The sequence below is a fragment of the Elaeis guineensis genome, chromosome 10 (genome assembly GCF_000442705.2).
Source record: "Elaeis guineensis isolate ETL-2024a chromosome 10, EG11, whole genome shotgun sequence".
NCBI classification, from domain to species: Eukaryota; Viridiplantae; Streptophyta; class Magnoliopsida; order Arecales; family Arecaceae; genus Elaeis; species Elaeis guineensis.
Window position 1 is genome coordinate 37,861,596 of NC_026002.2, and position 22,589 is coordinate 37,884,184.

A 22,589-nucleotide genomic window follows, 5' to 3' on the forward strand; every position below is an offset into this window, starting at 1 on the left:
CAGGTACCTACAGGTTTAGATTTTGTTGCTATCCCTAATCGAGATTCAAAAAGATGGAGAAGATAGGCTCAATCAAGGTGGAGATCAACCGGTATGATAAAAAGAGTAATTTCTCCCTATGACAAGTGAAGGTGAAGGATGTGCTTATCCAACAAGGATTGATTGATGCTCTCTTACATGAAAAAAAGCCAACTACCATGTAAGAGGACTGGAGGCGGCTCCAGATGCAAGTAGTGAGTACAATCTGTTTGTACTTGACGAATAATATGGTGATCCATATGCTTAGCAAGACTTCTCTGATGACGATGTGGATAAAGTTCGAGGAGATATATATGATGAAGTCACTCACCAACTCTCTTTCTTTAGAAGCAGTTCTACCAACTATGGATGAGCAAGGGATAGAACACGCAGAAGTATCTCAGCAACTTTCAAAAAATCCTCACTGATATCCTCAGTGTTGGTGAGAAGATTGAGGAGAAGACCAGAGCATTGATCTTGTTTTCATCACTTATCTCTTCTTTTGAGTCTTTAATGATTGCTTTTCTTATGGGGAAGAACACCATCAAGATCGATGAAGTCACTTCTGTACTTCTTCAGAACGAAATTTTCAGACGAAAAAAATTAAACTTTGAGTTTAGATGACGATTCGGCTATGGCAGTGACTAGAGGTGGTGGTGGCAGAGGATGAAGAGGCAGAGAATCGTAAGATGGGTGGTCCAGATCCAAGTCAAAGGACTTCAGCAAGATCAGATGTTACAAGTGTGATTAGTTGGGACATCGAGTTAGAGATTGCCTACAGCTCAGAGATCGGACGAGAGTTGCTATGGTAGCAATCCAAGATAGCAATACACAAAAAAATAATGATGTTCTTCTAGTGACTGATGAGATATCTACTTCTTTTCCATAGTAGATTTTAGATTCTGTATGTTTGCATCATATTTGTTGTAGATAGGAGCTGTTTGACTCCCTAGAGAGCAGTGAGGGTACTATTTATTTGAAGGATGGATTGAGCTGTACAATCAAGGGCATTGAGACTATCAACTTACAAACTCATAATGGAGCAGTGAAGAAATTGGAAGAGATTTGATGCATACCTAATTTCAGGAATAATCTGATTTCACTGAGCAAACTAAATTCAAGCAGTCATAGATGGAGAGCTGATGATGAAATCCTGAAAGTTTTGCATGACAGTAGGATTGTGATAAAGAGAAAAAGGTATAGAGAATATTACCTCTTGATAGGGAGTCCAATACGAGGTGGAGCTTCAGGAGCTAGTAGGAGCTCAGAGCAAGATGGAGCTTTAGGTACAGATGATTGGATACGAGATGAAAGACTCGGAAGAATGATAAGTGACATCACAGGATGAAGATCCTATTACCATAGGAGACCATTCCGAGCAAATCTCAGATCAGATAGATCACAGCATATGATAGAGATGGGATCAAGCAGTCGGACTCGACTCGCATATTTACCCATCCATGAGCAATCAGGTGATATCTCGCGATATTGTCATTAGGATACTGTGATTATCAGTTTAAATTCGACTTCTTAAAAATAAAAATACATAGAAGATAGTAAGTCAGATCGATTCCACAGAGAAGACAGTACTGATTTGAAAATTTTAATTTTATAAAAAAAAATTAAAAAATTAATTTAAGTCAGAAAATAAAAATTAAAAGTACAAAAAAAAAATTGATACTAAAATCTACTAACTAGATCCTACCTTCTACTTATAATAAAAATAAATAACAAAATTTAAAGAACATGAAAATAACTTGGTACTAAGATCTACTATCTACATCTTAGCATCTACTTATAATAAAAATAAATAACAAAAATTTAAAGTGCATAAAAATAACTTTTACATTAATTAAAAATAAAATTTAATTATAAAAAATTTAAAAGAATAATAAAATAAAATAAACTGAAATAAAGATCTGAAGTAGATTGACATAGTCTTGTCGAAAAGATGGTTGATGGCCTTTCCTTCTTTCTTCAGACTTCTCAAAGCATACTGTGCTTCTTCCTCTATGAATCTGATCTTCGAGATGGTATAGGCATGGAGATAATGTCGGAATAAAACTCTCTTCTAAGCACCTCCTTCTTAGAAGCCTTATCGCAACCCAAAGCTTGCTTGCTGCCCCCTTTCTTGTGCCTTTCCTCTCTTGGATGATTTTTCTTGTATGCCTGGACCTCTTTTTATAGCCTTCCTAGCCCCCTCGTATCAAAACTCCTTCCTATCCATGGTTTACCTCACACAATAGGTCTCCTGGATGCTTCAAATCTTTCAAAATCGCATCCAAAATGTGTTCAGGTTGAAAATTCATTTTCTGGCATCGGATCAAGTTTAAACGGTTTAGATCAGCCCAAAACAACACCTTATCAAATCGAGATTCAATGCTGGCCATTGGATCAGTCTTTAGATCCGCTCTGGACCATCAAATCATGCATCATATTTGTTTTCTGGTTTAGTTCTCAGTCGGCATCAACCTTGTCCATTGGATCTCATATGAAAATCGATCTCAATCGTCCGTCAACGCACAAGAGCCAAGCCGCCTCATGCACCACGATAATAGATCAGAGGAACTATTTTGTGGACCGTGACTTATTTATGTGGACCAAGCAGTCAGTCTACTGTACATCAGAGGTTGTAAAATAGGTCTTTTGGGCTGATTTTTGAACTTCTTGGCTTGTTTTCCACTTCCAACATTTCTTGCTATGTATGTGACGAAATTGAGCTTGAATTTGGGCTTAATTAGGCTTGATGTGATTACATCTTCATGACTAATAATTTTTGAAAAAAAGCATAACAAGCATCAAATATAAAATAATAAAAATTAAATATTTAATATTTTAATACTTTTTATGTCATATTTAATGTACTGATCACACCTCCCAACTTGAACTTTACTTATTCTGGAGTAAAGAAAGAATTTAGAGTTAGATACATTTTAACTTAGAATTTCAAATTTTATCAGATAATTTTCAAAAAAGCCATTGATGTTCAATAGAACGTGAGTGAGTTATGTCATCAGGGTATTAGTACTAATCAATATGAAAGTTAAGCGAAGAATACTAAATCTTTTTTAATTTTTTTCTAAATTACCCCTACCTTTATCTCCAAATCATGAACCTTCATATGGACAAGTGTATTGTTACTTCCATCTTTCATTTATTGATATTTTTTTTTCTTTAACATTGTACCGCTATTGAGTATCTTAATCCCTTAAGCTTTTTGTCTGACTCATGTAGCGAGTTTTCAGCCAATGACTTTCAAACCAAATGATTTTAGGACACTAGATATAAAATATCTCTCGAACTTATTTGGTCGAATCAAACAAGCTACAAGTTAAAACTAGTTTTACAACAAAGCATCTTTTCCCTTCATACCTTTTGATCTGAAACTCAATACTTGCTTAGGCAAAGAGGCTCAGTTACTCAGCATAAAATTCTTGAAATATTTTTTTTTATAAAATAATTTATTTTATGAAGAAACATATAGTTATCATATACAAGTCCATAGGAAGTAAACTCTTTTTTGATGCTAGTAAAAGAAAGTAAAAGTACTTATAGAAAAAATATTTATATTCTAAACTTAACTCTTTATTGAATTTGCTTAATATTTGATCCCTCGATATCTCACAAACTCTCTGATCTGTACATCTATTTATTTTTAAAAAAAAAACTTGATTCAACTCGATTTCTAAGCATAATCGGGTGCCTAAATACTAAATACTAACTTATTCGAAGACTTATTAAAAAAAATTTTATTATTCTCTTTTCAACTTAATCGATATTATCCTCAATGGAGTAGAAAAAATAAAGTATGATAGACAAAGAGGAAGAAAAAAAGAGATGTCATCTAACTCAAATGTGTACTTAGTTCAGCCTGGCCTTCATGATTCCACTCGAAGTCTTTTCAAAATTGGTTATCCCCCAACTTAATCCTAAATTTAAAAAGAAAGTAAGTTAAAAATAAAAAAAAATTCAAATATAAAAATTAGATTGTCTCCCAATAAACGTTAAGTTTACCGTCTTCAGCCAAACACGATAAGGAAGTCCTACTTAAAACTAAGGAGGCCTTGTCATCATGACAGTAAAACATCCGTAAAATATTCTACGATGATTAGCCCTGATCAATAGAGTGTACTGGGCAAGCATATAATACCAGGATCTAAAAATATGATTATAGTCTTCATGATGATCAAGAAGAGATTGTGTTTATTGGATCGAGATTGAGGGTGGTAGTTTAAAAATTTTTTCAACTATATTTTGTTTTGCCGCAATCTCTTTTTCGGATATAATGTGTCTCAGCATCATCACTTTCTGATCTATAGTATGGTACTTTTTTCAAATTAACATTAAATTTATCTCTATACATCGTTTTAGCATCGTAAAAAGATTTTGAAGACAGTCCTCGAAAGTAGTGCCAACTATAGAGATATCAATTATAAAAATCTCAATATCATTATCCATCATTTCAAAGATATCCCATCCGATAGCTTCTTTATGCACTTTTAAAACACCTACAAGTTGGACTTCTTGATTAGAAATCACTGAAAGGGTGTCAGTGGGTGCATCAAGAAGTGACTTCAATTCTAGAGCAATTAGTGATTCTAACAAGAGAGCTATTGGAAGACTAAGTGATGGCTCATGATTCTCGATCCAAAGTAGGATGGTTTCGATGTAGGATGTTTCTACTAGGTCGTTTATTTCTGTGATATGCCCATTTACATTAAAATTATCCCCCCCCCCAAATTATGGGTTGTAGCTTCCTCTATTATGTTATTCATTTAGAGTCCTTAGGAAGTCTCTATTAATTCCATCATTTCATCAATTGATCCTCCCTTCCTGCTAAAGTGATTGGGTGATTCTAGGGCACTTGAGAATGAAACCATAGGTTGGTAGGCATTGGGGGGTTGTTCTTGGGATTCGCTATCTGTTGGCCTGGCAATTGATCTGGTTCTCTCCTCATGGTGGATTTAGCTAACTGTCCTATTTGTACTTCTAGCCTGACGATGGATTGCTGTTAAGTCATAATCAGTTGTTAGAGTTGATTAAACCTATCATCAGCTAGGTTGATCTATTGAGGAGGTAGGTATGATGGCTGATTATAATATAGTAGCTGGATAGGCTGATTAGGCTGACCTCTATTATAAGTATAGTTCTGACATTGGGGCCTATTTTGAAAGTTTTGTACCAGAAGAATTTGGGTCTGAGCCTGTTGGGATCTCCAAGAAATATTAGAGTGGTTCCTCCAATCTATATTATATGTGTTTAAGAATGGGTCATTAACAGGCTTGGAGTAACTTTAGGCAGCTTGACCTTATTCTTGGATGAAAGATGAAAACTATGCAATCGTGGGATATTCACTCATATGTGGGCTGGGCTAGCACAGATAGAATACATCTTCTGATAATTAGAAGGTGTTGTGTATTGTACAGGAAATTATTGACCTAGGGCTAGGAAGTGATCTAACTTTTAGGCAAGCGGGTTGATTTTATCTAATTTTTGAGCTATCAAATTCAAGTCTGCCTTAGAACTAGGGTCTGACTGTTTGATTTTATAGAAAGATGAAAACATCTAGATTGAAATCAAAGAAATCAAAAATCTTAACGTTCGTGCCTTCTCTGACAATGACGCCAAAATTGATATCTCACGATATTTTCGTTAGGATACTGTGATTATCGATTTAAATTTGATTTCTTAAAAATAAAAATAAGTAGAAAGTAGGGAGTCAGATCGATACCACAGAGAAGGCAATGCTAATTTGAAAACTTTGATTTTATAAAAAAAATTAAAAAATTAATTTAAGTTGAAAAATAAAAATTAAAAGTGTGAAAAAAATTTAGTACTAAGATCTATTAACTAGATCCTAGCTTCTACTTGCAATAAAAATAAATAATAAAAATTTAAAAAGTATGAAAATAATTTGATACCAAGATCTACTACCTAGATCTTAGCATCTACTTACAATAAAAATAAATAACAAAAATTTAAAGAACATAAAAATAATTTTTGTATTAATTAAATATAAAATTTAATTATAAAAATTTAAAAAAAATAATAAAATAAAATACACTATAACAAAGATCCGAAGTAGATTGGTACAGTCTTATCGAAAAGATGGTTGATGACCACTCCTTCCTTCAAACTCCTCAGAGCATGCTGTACTTTCTCTTTTTCTTCCTCTTTGGATCTAATCTTCGAGATGGTATAGATGTGGAGATAGCGCAGGAACAAAGCTCTCTTCTAAGCACCTCCTTCTTAGAAGTCTTTCCACAACCCAAAACTTGCTTGCTGCCCCCTCTCTTGTGCCTTTCCTCTCTTGGATGATTTTTCTTGTATGCCTGCACCCCTTTTTATAGCCTTCCTAGCCCCCTCATATCAAAACTCCTCCCCATCCATCGTTTAGCTCATGTAAATAGTCTCCTGGATGCTTCAAATCTCCCAAAATCGCATTCAAAATGTGTCCAGGTCGAAAATCTATTTTTTGGCCATCGAATCAAGTTTAAATAGTTCAGATTAGGCCAAAACAATACCTTATCAAATCGGGATTCAATGCTGGCTATTGGATCAGTCTTTAGTTCCATTCTGAACTATTGGATCATGCATCAAATTTGTTTTCTGATTTAGTTCTCAGCCGACATCAACCCCATCCATTGGATCTTGCGTGAAAATCGATCTCAACCGTCCGTCAATGCACAAGAGCCAAGCCGCCCCATGCACCACGACAATAGATCGAAGGAACTATTCTGTGGGCCACGACTTATTTCTGTGGACCAAGCAGCCAGTCCACCGTACATTGGAGGCTTTAAAATGAGTTTTTTGGACTGATTTTTGGCTGATTTTTAGGCTTCTTGGCTTGTTCTCCATTCCTAATATTTCTTGCTATGTATCTGACGAAATTGAACTAGAATTTGGACTTAATTAGACTTGATATGATTAATTTTTCATGACTAATAATTTCTTAAAAAGAGCATAATAAATATCAAATATAAAATAATAAAGATTAAATATTTAATATTTTAATACTTTTTATACCATATTTAATATACTGATCATCAGGCATATGTCTCAGGACATGAGGGCGAAATCATCCAAAAGCTCTGAAAGTTATTTGAAAGCCAAATGTCGAGTTGAGATGGAGATTGTTGGATTTTGACGTCTCAAATTCGATCCATAGCAGAAAAGCCCACAGCAGCAAAGCTCAAGATGGAGGAGATCCACAAGTGCGGCGAACAGCCGCGCACAAGCTTGCAGGCCCACAAGCAGCGCACGGCCTGCAGGTGCCCAAGCCCACAGCGTGCAAGCCCGCCCACAGTGCACAGTCCAGACTGTGCGGTCTAGGGCACGCCCGCACACAAGGCATGCTATGCATGAGCAGTCCATGGTGCGAAAACATGCCCATGCATTTCACATGGTCCACGAACCATTTCACATGGTCCATGGGCCGTTTTGCACGATCTACACATGGGAAGGCATGATCCAATGGTTAAGGATGCTGATTGGGTGTTATTTTGTGCAATCGAATGGTCAGGAATGCAAGCAAGCGAGACCAGACGGTCAGAAAAGGTTTTTGAGTGCAAATAGGAGTAAAGATGCGATTGGGACTCGATTTAGACTCTTGAAAAAGACCTGATGGCCTATGAAAACAAAGAGCGTAGCCTGAGGATCTTGGTGAACGACAAAGAGTTTTTTTTGAGATATTTTGAGAACATTGTAAGGATCGAGTGCTTCTTGTTAAGAGAGAGAAAGTAATGTATGAGAGTTAAAAAGGTGTGATCTCCTCTTATATTTGTTATTTCTTTTACAGTAAAATTTACATGTCCCGTAGAGATAAGTCTTAAATTGATCCACGTATTTGATTGTGTCCTTTTTATTTCTCTTCTTTTTTTCTATTGTAGTATTGACATCGTTACCTGGGTTAGCAATCTTGAACAGGAGATCCGTATTTTATACTAACGAGAGATCCTTCCCAATACTTACTGCATAAATTTTTAAACATTTCTCAAAAAATTAATTAAAGAGACTTTATCAAAAAGAACAAAGAATGAAAAAAAAAAAAAAAAGACTGATTTCCTTGGTCATATGGCAATTTGGTTGAGCAGAGGAGAAGAGTAAAATGCCAGCAGAAAAAAATAATGAGGACAACTTCAATTTGTCCTACACAAAACCAGTCTATTTAGCAACATGATAGATGGGCCTATGGTCACGCCCAGGGGAGGTGCACCAGGTCGCCCCCCTTCAACTCCCATTTGTTTTAGCCAAAAAAAAAAGCAACAGGGTAGAGTTATTGACGATGCCAGTTGCGTTTAATGTTGTGGATTTCATGAGATGTTAACTTTAGTCATTAAAACAGGGGAAGAGGCAAGTGTTAGTTCAATATTAATATCACCACTATGGCATTCATATCATCTGTCGTTTGCAAGAATTAGTGTTTCATGCACCTAAATATAAAAATATTTGGAAAAATTGAATGCACTAAACCACCCGGTTAGCACCCTTTTTTACCAAGAGAAGATTCGGATTAGAATTGAGATGGGAGCACTCCTACTCCATATTCTAAAAAGCAAAAATAAAAGTCTTCTCATTTTTTTAATGCAACAAGTACAGCACCATGTAGAAGCTTGCATCAGTATTAGAATAGAATTATTCAGAGCACGCAAAGGAAAGCACCAACCAAGTTGGGATAAGGATCGATTAACATTGTAATGTTACTAAGATAAGGTGGCATAAGATTTAAGGTTAGAACTGAGATGGTAGCATCTCTACTCCATATTCTAAGAAACAAAACTAAAATTCTTCACCTTTTTTTAATGCAAAAAGTACACAAGCATGCACCACTCAGAGGCTTGCATCAGTGTTAGAATAGAATGATCCATAACACGCAAAAGAAAGCATCAACCAAGTTGGGATAAGGATTGATTAACAGTGATATGTTACTGAGATAAGGTGGCATCAGTTCCAAGCACAGGCTTTCAATCTTATCTTACCAATCCTTCACCGGTAACTCAATTCTTGAGCCCTTTGGATCCTATGCTCATGTTCCTCGCCGTCTTTTCCAAACAGAGGATTCTGGAAAGAGCGGCCACCATCCATGTGGAAGGAGACATCATGATAAACTCGAATGTACCACCCATTGACACACGCAGACCTTAAAGCAGCACTGGAGTGACATGTTTCTCACCTTCAATGCTTTCATTTATTCACCTGGCTTCCAACACTGATACACTCCACCTAATTCCAACCTCATGTGACATATGGGGACCATAAAGCAGCACTAAAGACACAACTGTCACCTTCAATGCTTTCAGTTTTCTTTTCTTTTTTTTCTTTTTTTTTTTTTCTTTTTTTATGTTTTTGTTTTTCACCTGGCTTCCAAACCTGATCCACTCCAACAAACCCCAACCTCAAATTGCCTGCATGAAGAGCAGGTAGCTCAGATAAAGCTCAGCCAAGCCTGCCATTAGTTGGCCCTAAAAAACGTCTGGAGGCTTCTTTTTCTTTTCCTTTTCCTTTTTTTATTTTTTTTCCCGTGCTTTTGTAAGATATACAAAGAGAATATCATCGTACCGAAACTTTTATCTTGTGCATGCTGACGAGAAGTCTCACAAGCTAAACCTGAGCATATATCACGGTGGCTGGCTCGAGCTCGACAAAACTCGAGCACCGCTGTATATGATCAAGCAATTATACCCTACACGACATGTATCACATGGCCATATATGCCATCTATCGCAGCAATTTATTTCTGTAGCATTGCACCGTGATTAGTGCTTGATGAATGAGGGCTATAAGAAGCGGCTGTGAATGGCGGCATGCACATGGTGTTTAGGATATAATATCTCTTAAAATATCTGTATTTATCCCATGAGTCCAGAATTTTATAGTAAATCCAAATCATTCAACAACTTCGGCATGAGGGGACCATGATCAATTGGTGGGTGACAGGTCTGCATCAGCTGCGGTGATGGTGACTCGCTGGCCACCCACGTGTCAAGCCGGAGTCCAAGGTCGGGCTCAAGTTGGACCTTGTTGTGGGCTAAGTTTGTTAAAGATTAGAACAAGGACCAGCTGTGGCCCGTAACCCCTATTTTATTTTTTTTTTAAATAACATGAGACCAAATATGAGCTGATGGAAAAAGACCCGGATTTGTTTGTTTGTTCATTTGCCGTCATCTAATCCCAACCAGAGTGCGTCGGCGGAGGCGGACTCTTCTCTTTTCCGAGCCGCCGAGATAATATTCTGCGCTTGACTTTTTATTTTTCTAACACCGAGCAATGCCGCCGGCGCTTGCTGTTTCGACTCGGAACGGTATAGAGTTGGCTCAGACGTAGGATTACAGCAAAGTCACTTTACTGGAGCTAGGCCGTCGAGTTAAGACTTGTAGTAACTTGAAATAGAATAATCACGATTTTTGTCATCTCAACTATCCTTTATAAATGCTTAGTTTTTTGATAAATCGGATGATTTGAATTAACTAAGAAGGAATCAAAATATAAAATATTAGAAATTGGATAAAAATATCAACTGAGGACATCTAAAAAGTAGATTCCATATGATGCCACAAACGATACCATCCAATCAACAACATTGTCAGCTTTATAAATCTCCAATTGTCAGGATTTTGTGTAGAAGATTTACATCCATGCTAGTTAATCTTATCTCAACAAAATGAAATTGTTGTTTTCATGGATCTAGCTCATTGTATATCTAAAATAGGAGATGTTAAAGTGATAATCGCTTCAAGAGAAATAAATTGTGAGAAACGACATCCACCTATCAATCCTATAGACAAAATAATAGAACTACTTGCATACTAAATTAGTGGAGACAACAACCTCCATTTCAATCATAATTTCAATCTAAAGTAAGAGAAGATCATGTCAGGTTTTAGTTACAATTCTTGAACTAAGATTCACCTCATCTAAGAGGAGATTAGTTAACATTTGGATTGCATTTAGTGCATCGCCAAATAATCTTAAAAGATTATCTGAATTACCTGCAATCTGGATAGATTACTAGTAATATTGATTAATATGTTTGATACATGCAGGTAATGTTGCAGTAAAATTACTGAGAATCTTGATTGACATATTGGTATTATAATCAGATTACTAATAATGTAACATCAAATTTTCAAAATATCCTTAAATCAAATTATTAGTTTAATATTTTAAACTATTTATTTAATTTTTTAATAATAAAAATTATTTTAATACTTATTATTATTTTTATTTTTTATTTATTTTTTTTCTTCCTCCTTCCCCCGCACACCACACCCCCTCTCCTCTGCCCCCCCATCCCCCACGATACCCCGCCCGTCGTGCCTCCGGCACCACCCCCCGCCATCCGCGCCTCCGCGCCTCCGCCCACCCTCCCGCACCACCCTCCGACCCCTCGATGAATCCGCACCCCACGTCCCCCACGACCGCCTCCATCGCCACCCTCATCTAATCGCACCGTCGTCCGCACCCTCCCCACCATTCCCCCACACCCCACCCCCCGCGGCCCTCTGCCCGTCGCATCTCCGGCACTGCACTTCGACCCCCGACCGCCCACACTGCCCTGTCATCGTATCCTCACTGCCACCTCATCCAACTCGCACCCCACTGCTGCCTCATCCAGCTCCGCCGCCCACCAGTACGAGCACCCCCGGCTCGGGAGGAAGCGACGGAGGAGCTTGAGGAGGTCGTCGGGGAGGAGAATGACGGAGCTAAGGTAAAATCCATCTGTTTCCTCCCTCATTCTTCTTCTTCTCAATCAACCCTCCTATGACTAGAATCTGGCAAAGGCTTGCCAGAAATAGACCACCAAAATCAAACCCCCTTGTTTTTCTCTATATTGCTCGTCTAGCCAACACCCTCATCGACCTTGCCGTCCGTCGGATGGCCGCCCACCCCTCACTCGGGTTCCCGTGGTCGGTGGCCTTATCGGCCACAGCAACCATCAAGCCATCTACCCTTTCCACGAAGCAAGTACGAGGAGGATGGTTTCGTCCAAATATTTTATTTTAGATTATCAAATATTTGATAATCTAGATAACCATCCTTTCATTAAGTATATTTAATAATCTGGATAACCATCCTATCCTATTTGGTAATCTTAGCAATCCAGATTACCATCAAAAAAATGTACCAAACGCAGTAATCCGATAAAGCTCCTTTAAATTGCCAGCAATCTGAATAAATTGCCAGCTATCAAATACAATTTTTAAAGTCTCTTAATGCGCAAAGTGATCTTTTTTTTTCTTGAGAATAAATTTCACTCGACAATGAGATAACAAAATGAAGAAAAATAAAAATAAAGAGCCCTCAAGGAACAACAGAGAATAGATAGTTTTCTAATCAAGTATAAACTAACACTACATAATTCCCTAATATTGGGTATCTTAAAAAAAAAGCATGTACATTCAAACGATTCTCGTAATATGGCATCTGTCAACTAGTTCACAATATCACTCTCATTCCAAGAAGTCAGGAATTCTACCATTGCCCTACAAGAATTCTCCTCTGGACAAACAGTATGCAAGGCCGAAAAGGCAATCAAGCAAGAGACTTGCTCAATACCCTAAGAACCAGCTCAAAACCGAGTTAACCCAACCCGAAGACCGGTGGACACCGAGCCAACTCAAAACCGACTTAACCCAGCTCCCTTAGCCGACAACACCGGTTCCTTTCCAACCAAGTAAGAGACTGAGTTGCAGACAGAATTTTTTAAATGAGCAAAAAGCTGGAAACCCTATAGTAGTGCATGAACGTTGGCACTGACATCATTCCCCCGGGTCTCAACGTTCCCTCCACCAGAATCCACCACCGGCCCCCGTGACCTGTCCCCCCCTCCGCCACCCCTGGTCCCGGTTCAATGGATCCTACGTTCCAAATATCCATCTTTATCACGTGCCCAAGATAAATAATGGGAGGCGCACCAACTTATGTCGCCCCATAATCCAAAACATAATCGCCATAATTAAAATACTGATATACCCTATCGGAGAGCTGGTCGCACAAAAATTCCCATACGGGCACTCTGAAACTTGAGTGCCGTCCGTCGGATCCAAAAGGAAGACGACAGATGTGAATCACGCATGGGAATTATTATGCGTGTGTCCGTAGGATAGCTTCGTCCTTCAGACACCGCTTTGTGGACCATTCGAATTCGGCCGTCACCTCCTTTGACTCCCACCGAAGGGGATGCTTCCGCGAGCCCGCGGGCCGACGACTCCTTTCATAGTTATAAATCCCTCTCGATCCTCTCCAACCTTGTCACCCAAGGGAGAAAAAAAAAAAAAAAAAAGCTCCCGCAGCCCAAACCCCCCACCCCCCCTATCCTTTTGTTTTTGGATAGCTCCAAAACCATTTCTAAAGCTCGGTACGAGGAATACCATCACCAACGCCAAAGGAATCTGTCTCGAAGAAAAAGAGGAGAGAAGATAACAATGGGAAAGAGAAGAGATGCTGAGGCTGAGCTCAACCTGCCACCTGGATTCCGGTTCCACCCGACCGACGAGGAGCTCATCGTTCATTACCTCTGCAAGAAGGTGACCTACCAGCCCCTGCCTGTGCCGATCATCGCCGAGGTCGATCTCTATAAGTATGATCCTTGGGAGCTTCCAGGTATTGCACCCATCCATAACACCATATTCATTTTATTAAAGAATATCAGAAAATACCATGAAAGATTTTCAGCTGATATTTTCCGATATCATCTAATAGAGTATATTGGCTGAAAATCTCTTGGATATTCTATATTTCCTGGTATCCTCTCATATATTTCTTAAATTTATGATTCATGGCTACGCTTGGAAAGCTTAAGTAATGAGTTTGTGTTTGTGATGTGAACAGACAAGGCATTGTTTGGACAAAGGGAGTGGTATTTCTTCACCCCTCGTGATCGCAAGTACCCGAATGGCTCGCGGCCTAACAGGGCTGCCGGGAAGGGATACTGGAAGGCGACGGGGGCTGATAAGCCGGTGGTGCCGAAGGGGAGCACCAGGGCTCTTGGGATCAAGAAAGCCTTGGTGTTCTACTCTGGAAAGGCACCGAGAGGAGTCAAGACTGATTGGATCATGCATGAGTACAGGCTTGTTGATAAAAACCGAGCCACCAACAAGGGAAGCCAAAGGGTATGTCGTGCCAACCAGAGACGCAATAAACCTTTTGGGCACTACTCTATGAATATAAGATCTAATGAAAAGATTCATGACTTCATGCAGCTTGATGAATGGGTTCTATGCCGGTTGTACAACAAGAAGAACAGCTGGGAGAAGATGCACCAACAAAAGGAGGCATCATTTGGAGAGACAATGGATTCTTTAGATGACACCGGATCGGACAGCTTCAGGACACCCGAATCAGACATAGATAACGATGTCGTGCTCCCGGACTTGGACGATATGTTTCAGCCTGGAGCTTACCCATCCCAAGCTTCCAACGGAATTCAAGCAATAAGAGCCAGCAACACAGCTGTGTATCAGCCAGCAATGGAGCAGCGTCAGAAAGAAGAGAACGAGTGGTTCATGGACTTGAAGCTGGATGACTTGCAGACTTCATACATGGCTTTTGGATCCACAACCGCTCCAGATATATTGAACCAGGATTACTACAGCTCCAACCTTCTACAACCGAGGTCGAACCAGAATGACTTGCCGCCCTTCTAAAGCTGGAAATAACAGCTGTATATAAGGGTGAATAGGCAGAGGGAGAAAGAAGAATACAATCTAGTGGTAGGACAAAGTTTCAAATGAACTCTGTAGGATTCTTTTGTTTGATTTCATCAGCTCTATATAGATGAATCCATTCATGAGCAATGGGATAGTGGCTTATGTACATATGATAATGTAATTTTGTGGTAGAACTTTTGTTTGATTTAGTTTGTCCAGTGGTGGATCTATCGTGTTTTCAATTGTAGAAACTTGTTAAAGGAAATTTAACAAGATATAGTTGGATAAACTTAACAAGCACCAAACATGAAAAAGATGGTCCGAGCTAATCTTTCAGAGAAAAACAGGTTACAGCATCTGCTGCATGACATGGATAGGACTTGGATCTTTGTTCAGTGCTGCACATCCAACAAGAGGAACAAGTTATACCTGTGGACATCCAAAAATGTATGATTGCACCGAGAAGAGGAGCAATGCTGATTTCATGAGAGTGAACCTCTCCATGCTAAGTTTTCAGGATGAGGGCAAAGAAGTGAAAGCATTAGCGCGTGAGCAATTATACCACCAGGAAAAGAAAAATGCAGCAAAAATGTATACACATAGCTAGCACTGATGTTGTATAATAATATACAATAGAAATTGGTAAAATCTAAACCAGTGAAGTGCCACTATGTGAAACTTGTGGTATCAGATACAGAACAACAGATAAACATAAGTACAAGATCGATTAAATTTCAATGAGAACTTGAGAACTTAAAAGTATGAACAAGTGAAAATGAAGAGAATAGAAGAAGCATATCTGTGGACAGCACAAAGATGTAGTTGCCCTTAATTGTCAGTCCAAACATGTATCTGTAACCGTGTTTTTCTTTCCTCTGCAATTTTTCAGCTGTCAATACTTTCTGTTAATAAAGCTGGGGGAAGCAGTTACCTTCCCCCATTTTCTTTCCAAAAAAGGAAGATAATAGATAGAGGGTGAGGAATTTTAATATTTCAAGTCACCCTAGTACCAATATGATCGTGATGCTTGATGGAGAAGCACAAAAATCGTAAATCCATGTTGATGGTTACCTGTTTTGTCCTGACTGTGGAGAATATTATGTGCGTTGGACAATAAGGAAGTGATGTCAAGTTTCTGGAACTGGAAAAATCATGAAGGTTCTAAACAGGCTGCTCCTGGGCCTTGTTCTCCCAAATTTTTGTCATATGACAATTGATATGCTACAATAGTTGCATCATATAATACAGAAATAAATGTATAAACCATCCTCATATAATTTTAGAGAAACCTATACCGAGTATAAAGTTGATTGATTTACCAATATATAAATCATACCTACTCCATTGGTCATTGGACACCTATCCATAATCGATAAAAGTCAACCAAGCATCGGTAGAGTGCACAGACATTATATAAACCAGGACCAGGATTAGCTATATTGCGTACATATTCTCTATTTTCCTGATAGGTTCTGATATAGTCCTATACAATTCATTTGGACTCTGCAACCTCCAAAAGAAATGCTGCAAACAACATTTCTCAACGAAAATTCCATAATTAATCAATAAAATTACAACTTTTATAGACTGTCAATTGAGAACAGCTTAAAACACTTGCCTAGAGGTTTATTCTGTTTCAATAAAGAAAGTTCATGACTTCTGTAGATTATTATGAATCCATATGGGTCCTGAAAACTTGGAAATGATTAACCTTGGGACTTTAAAATGCTCTCTAAGTAAACAATAGTCTTCCTTCCAATAAAAGCCTTCCAAAATGCCAGCTCAGAAATAAACTACCCTGGGTCCTGTCACAGCTTCCAGGACAAACCTATCAGATGGTTACTGTCATTTTAAGATTTTGCAAGTGAGAAAAGACCTAGATGTGGGAGAGAAATATCTGCCCGCAGCCTGGTTGGAAAGTTTGCTATGCAAATCATTATAGATAACCAGGCACCCAAATGGAATGGGATATGTTCAATCTGTTTGTATATTCCAAAATCAACTATGAAGAGGATAGATATTTTAGCTGTCTTGTTCATTTGCAGACGTAAGGGACATAAAAGGTGCCAACCATATTTGAATCCAGATCCTGGTCAAGAAAATCCACAATCAAGTCTCAACATCAATTTATCACACAGGCACACACACGCACACAAGCACATGCATGCGCGCACACACACAAGCAGCGCGCGCACGCACAGATGCGCACGCATGCATGCACACACAGAGACATGCACGCATACATACATACATGGTCCTGTCACAGCTTCCAGGACAAACCTATCAGATGGTTACTGTCATTTTAAGATTTTGCAAGTGAGAAAAGACCTAGATGTGGGAGAGAAATATCTGACCGCAGCCTGTTTGGGAAGTTTGCTATGCAAATCATTATAGATAACTAGGCACCCAAATGGAATGGGATATGTTCAATCTGTTTGTATATTCCAAAATCAACTATGAAGAGGATAGATATTTTAACTGTCTTGTTCATTTGCAGACATAAGGGACATAAAAGGTTCCAACCATATTTGAATCCAGATCCTGATCAAGAAAATCCACAATCAAGTCTCAACATCAATTTATCACACAGGCATAATACGCATGTGCACACACAGTATATACATCTTCACTCTGCCAATATTTAATCTGCCCTTGGTTTTATCTACTTCACCATCCACATATGAACTTATCAATCTTCATCTTTCTTCTCCCGAAACCACATACATACACATACATACATACATATATATTACTCATCTCTGATCTGTGACATATTCTGTATCCACGTTCATCAACAAAAAGCAGTTATGAATATAACTATGCGTGTGCACACCTTTATTTGCTATATTGATACTCCTACCAGAAAGGGACTTAAAACAGTAGAGAATACCTTCCAGGTTCAGATTTTATAGAGAATCATCAGTGTACAGAACTAGAATATCACCTCTCTTCATGCTGCAGATTGATAAATTACCCAACATCTGAAACTTGCAATGTGACTATCATTTCTGTCTGGCAAACAGCTGATGAGAACTGAATGATTAATAAGCAAAGTACTGAGTGGATCTCCTATCCTTTAACAAAACTTGGACTGAGAATACTGATTTGCTTCCATTAACTAACATGAAGAACTTCAGTCCGAATTCTAACAACCTCGGGGCACCCAGAGAAAGGTAAGTTTTTCCATTCAGAAAGTAGCAAATTGGCCATCGATTTCCACTCCAGCTACAAATCCAGTATTTTTTTTTTTTCAAAAGGAAAAATGAGGTGGCCTCTGTATAATTATTGCCAGTTTCCAGCTTTATTTCAGATGAAATTCTCTAACCATGTCAAAAAAGACAAACCTGGCAAACATCTTGTAGAGCAATTAGGCACCCTCTGTTTCAGGTAGAAAAAAAAAAATCATACTTGGTGCCATAATCAGCAAGCACCTAAATGAACATTCCAGGCTTCGGCTTGAAAGTTTTGTCCATCCATTGGTTAGGAGATGAAATCCACTGCACTATTGCAACTGAGTTCCCATCATTACCGATATTTATAGAGTAACTAATAAACTTCATGTTAGGGTCAAAAATATTCATTGTTGAACTTCAAGATATAATACATTCTTGAAAGTAAAATCCACAGAAAAGAACAGCAGCTGCCTCCACAGTGTAAATTGTGCCATTCTCAGAAACCTAACTTCCAAATAAATTATAGAATTAACAATCAATGTGCCTTAAATATGCTTAACATAAATTCATGCTTAAGCCCCATGATAAGTGCTTGAAAATAGATAACGGGAATCGTGAGCACACACTATTCCTTCATCCTCTCCCAGCATGATGTAAATCTAATTAATAGTCTTCAATACATGCCCTCTTAGATGAAGAACAGAATACTCTTAAGAAGACCAAGGCTCACATATCTACTGGTGTTTCCAGCTAAGACTATGGCATGCATTGGCTATATAGTTTAATCTCTCATGAAGTCCTTGACCTATATAACCTTGTTACTCAATATGGAAATCGTAGTGGAGATGACGAACATTTGAAACTTTATTTTTCTTCAATGATGGATGTATAAACTCATCAAAAGTGTTACAATAAGTGCACTCATGATTATTCTCATCAAAACCAATCACAGCCATAGAAATACTGAGCAGCTTCAAATGAGGCACTCAATTCTTAACTGTTGGTGACATAAAATAGATGTCCATTATGCAAAAGATAATGAGAACCTCCAATATCTTTAAACCACAACATAAACCTCACAAATATTATAAAATATCTTTTGCATGTCCATCTAGATCTAAAATAGCTTGAATTCCGAGATGGGGCTTCATGCTGATTCATATAGCCTTGCATACTGTGGTTGCCACAAGACATTTCAAGATCATCTACGACTTGCACATTTAAAAACCATGGTTGCTTCCTTTTTCAAAGTAAATGGACCAACTTCTGCACTGAATAAATGTTTTCATGATTATACAAAATTCCGGAAGAAACCAGCAGTCGTGTATGTGTATAGACCAAGAAACATACTTATATCACAGATAAGACAACACAATCAGCATATGGACATGAAGAGTCTTGCTTGAAATTTAGGAAGAGTTTCTCTTGGTACAGGGCTCTCATATCCATCCAAAAAGGTCCTCCATAGTCCCAATAAGATTGCTTAGTTACTCACACAAAGAAAGAGATCTCCATCCTCAAGATTTAATTGAGTTGGAACTCAAAAGAATGTAGCATTTGTAGATAAAGCTATTTTAGAAGATCTTATACCTGTTTTTTGAACTTGTATTTGGTAAAATTTATAAGATAGCTGACAAGTTAGGTAGCTCACTCCAAGTACGAGATCAAACTCAAAGTACGAGTGTACAGCAGGTTTATTAAGTATTAGTTGGTCTTCACAAACTTCATTGCATACTTTTACCAAAAGTTGCAAGAACAGAGATCATAGCCTTCACCTTGCTTCTTGCAAAAGGAAAGATTCAGTTAGAAAAGTGGATGTTTTCCCTATCTCTGCTTTCTTAAACTGTGAAGCATCCTTCATAAGCTTCAAAGTGACCTCTTTCCTAATGAGTCATGTAACAGAAATTTTGGCATAAGCATATTTTTCAGAAGATGCTATGGTCCTATCTAGTAAATAATAACATTACTGTCATAACAACATTACATCATACTAAAGTCTGGCCATGACCTTCACGTGACAAAATCACAGAGAAATTTTATCTAACTCTGATACCATCATTTGATAAGCAACGTGATAAATCCAAAAATGCATCATGATATTGGAGCCTACAGAAATATGTTTGCTATCCAAATCCATCATCGTTAAATGGGAAGCAGATAAAGTGAAAATTTTGGATTCTATGGATTCAGACAAGGTGCTAATTAGGTGGAGTTAGGGTCTAAGACGGAAGGATATACAGAAATATAATTCATATTTCTTAATTCTAATAACATTAAGAAGCTCGGAATCTTCAGTCAGAATCCTCAGCTGGAAAAGCAAATCCTTGACTCTTAAACATTCTACCATCCTTCTTTTCTAAACATACAAAGAACCTCAGTATTGCAAATAGATAAATTAGTTCATTATCAATTTACAACATTTCCTCAATTATTATGATTTAATACCTGACATACAAAGAAGCACCAACGCATCGAGAATAGATAAATTTGTTTAATATCAATTGAAGACATTCCCTCACTTATTATTAACAAATTTAATACTTGACCTTGTCCAGTTTATTTTCCACCCTTTTCAATCTCTATTTCATAACTATATATTCTAGGAAGTAGATGCAATATTTTACATAGAAGTTTTAGTCTATTGTGGTGCGCTTAAATGTTGAAGAATGATGATGAAGAGAGAGTAGAAATAAGCTAATCCAAGACATAATATACAAAATGCGCAAAACTAAGAATAGGAGCAAAACAGCGCTATTGATGCCAAGTAAAGATGGAGATCATTGATTTCATATGCAACTTTCATTTAATTAACCACTATCCAGCAAAGAATCATATGATGATGTTTCTCTACTACCTGAAGAAGAATAAATACTTCATGTAGTTAAGTTATCCATGCTAATCTAATTGCCTCCAAATTTTGGGATCTCGTGCTTCAATTACATAATCATTCGCAGACCGAAGTGATTTGAGTGCTCTTTTGGGAGTTTGAAGAGAGTCGGAATGGATTGTCTGACAGGAGTTGTTCTTGATGGGAAGGAGAAGGATAGAGGGTTTGGAGAATTGAGAGGAGTGGATAAAGTATTCGGTGGAGGGAGAGAAGAGGGAGGGGGGAAGGAGAGTCATCGACGAACAAAGGCTTTTCCACCACACGATAACTGCTACAGCAACAAGCTATTGCCGATGGATTAATGGATTATGAAGTAATTATAGTTTGGGAAGGCTTACCTTTGGGAAAGAGGAAGATTTAAGAGAAAACCGTGGGTTTCCTCAAAGCTGAGCCCGTAGGGACGCTTCGGTCGTAACCGGGAGGGAGAGGAGAGCAGAGAGGTAGAGCCAGCAAAGCCAGAATCTCCCAAAACCTGGGGAGAGAAGGAAGAGGAGTGGGTCCCGTAAACATAGATGGATCGAGTTGAGTCGGGTTCGGGTAGCCCGACCCGAATCTCCGGCGGGTTGCCAATCCTACATGCTAGAGTACAAATCCGCCGCCGGGTTTGATTAAATCGACCCGGATCCAACCTGGGTATACGGAGAGTAGTCGGTAGAGGGGAACGGGGAGGAGGGGGAAGAGAGAGAACGAGGGAAAGGATGGAGAGGAAGGGGAGTCGGGGTTGTATCTTTTGAGCGAAAAAAGGATTCGCCCTCCTTCGGGCGAATCCACCGTTGGCTTCGCCACCGCTCGCTTGGAGAGCTGCGCATCGGATGAATGAACGCGTTCGGATCGCTTTGAGAGATGTGCGGTGGGTCATCCAACGGTGTTCGCGCGAAGGAAGACGAATCCTTCTTTCGCCCGAGAGATGCAACCCCGATCGGAGAAAAGGGGTGATTGGAAAGGGGAAGCGAATCAGCGGACCGGGCTTCACGGTATGCCAGCTAAAGGGACACGTGCATTGCACGTGCAAGCGTGCAATTTAAGCTCCTGTGCTCCCCCTATCTTCATATGATTTATTTGTATCGTTATAAATCATGTAAAGTAACATAGACATGTTATTTGAATAAAAGAGAATGCAACACAAGGTATAAAATATATGGCACATGATGTCATCGTAGTTGGTCTAATTAAAGCAATGATATGACCCATGATGTTATCGTCTAATTAATGTAATGACCTTATTTGAGTATACCGCTGTTCACAATTTTCTTCAAAAAAAATTAAATTTTAAATTATAATAAAAATATAAATTTAAAAAATAAAATTTAGTTTTAATCAAATGTCTAATGAAATGTAATTATTAATTTTCATTTTGCTACTATAACTCAGAGATTTTTGTGGCTAACATTCCCTTCTCTATTCTTTAGTTAAATATTATTATTTACCGAACCAAATTGGCAACCGTTACCTACCTAAAAATATCTGTTTTAAAATTTATTAATATTAAAATAATAGCTATCATACTAATATTAAAACAGAATATAAAAAGTGATAATAAAAAAATAATAATATTATTTTTAAAATTATTATATATATATATTTATGTGGGGTGGGGGGTTGGGTGTTTTAGATTGTACGATCTTTTTTTTTGAGGAAAATTAGTATCAAAATTTGAAAGCCGGAAATAGATACCATATTGTTAGATAATTAGTGAAACTGCAAAAAAACAGTCATTATTCACCTTATAAAGCACTTTGATAATACTAAATAACTTAATATAGCAAAACGAGCCTGTAGTCATTATGATGTTATAAAGGCAATTACAATAAATCTCGAAATACATATATTATGAAGCTTTTTTTTTTTTTTCGTGGAGTTGGG

At 38.0% G+C, this 22,589-nt stretch overlaps 1 protein-coding gene across 2 annotated transcripts; it reads left to right on the plus strand.

Annotated features, from left to right (window-relative positions):
* The first annotated feature begins 13,274 nt into the window (after positions 1–13,274).
* On the plus strand, positions 13,275–14,875 carry LOC105052358 (NAC domain-containing protein 68). Of its 2 annotated transcripts, XM_010933139.4 has the most exons (3): positions 13,280–13,620; positions 13,849–14,129; positions 14,220–14,875. In XM_010933139.4, exons 1-3 carry the CDS (start codon positions 13,443–13,445, stop codon positions 14,661–14,663), a joined length of 903 nt encoding a protein of 300 aa, XP_010931441.1. In that variant the 5' UTR covers positions 13,280–13,442; the 3' UTR covers positions 14,664–14,875. The 2 variants fall into 2 exon arrangements, with proteins under 2 accessions (XP_010931440.1, XP_010931441.1); XM_010933138.4 differs by having other exon boundaries at positions 13,275–13,620; positions 13,849–14,875.
* The last annotated feature ends 7,714 nt before the right edge of the window (positions 14,876–22,589 follow it).

Coding starts and splice junctions, on each gene's coding strand:
- LOC105052358 (XM_010933138.4), top strand. CDS start 13,443: ATGGGAAAGAGAAGAGATGCTGAGGCTGAGCTCAACCTGCCACCTGGA. Junction 13,621..13,848: donor TGATCCTTGGGAGCTTCCAG/GTATTGCACCCA, acceptor TGATGTGAACAG/ACAAGGCATTGTTTGGACAA.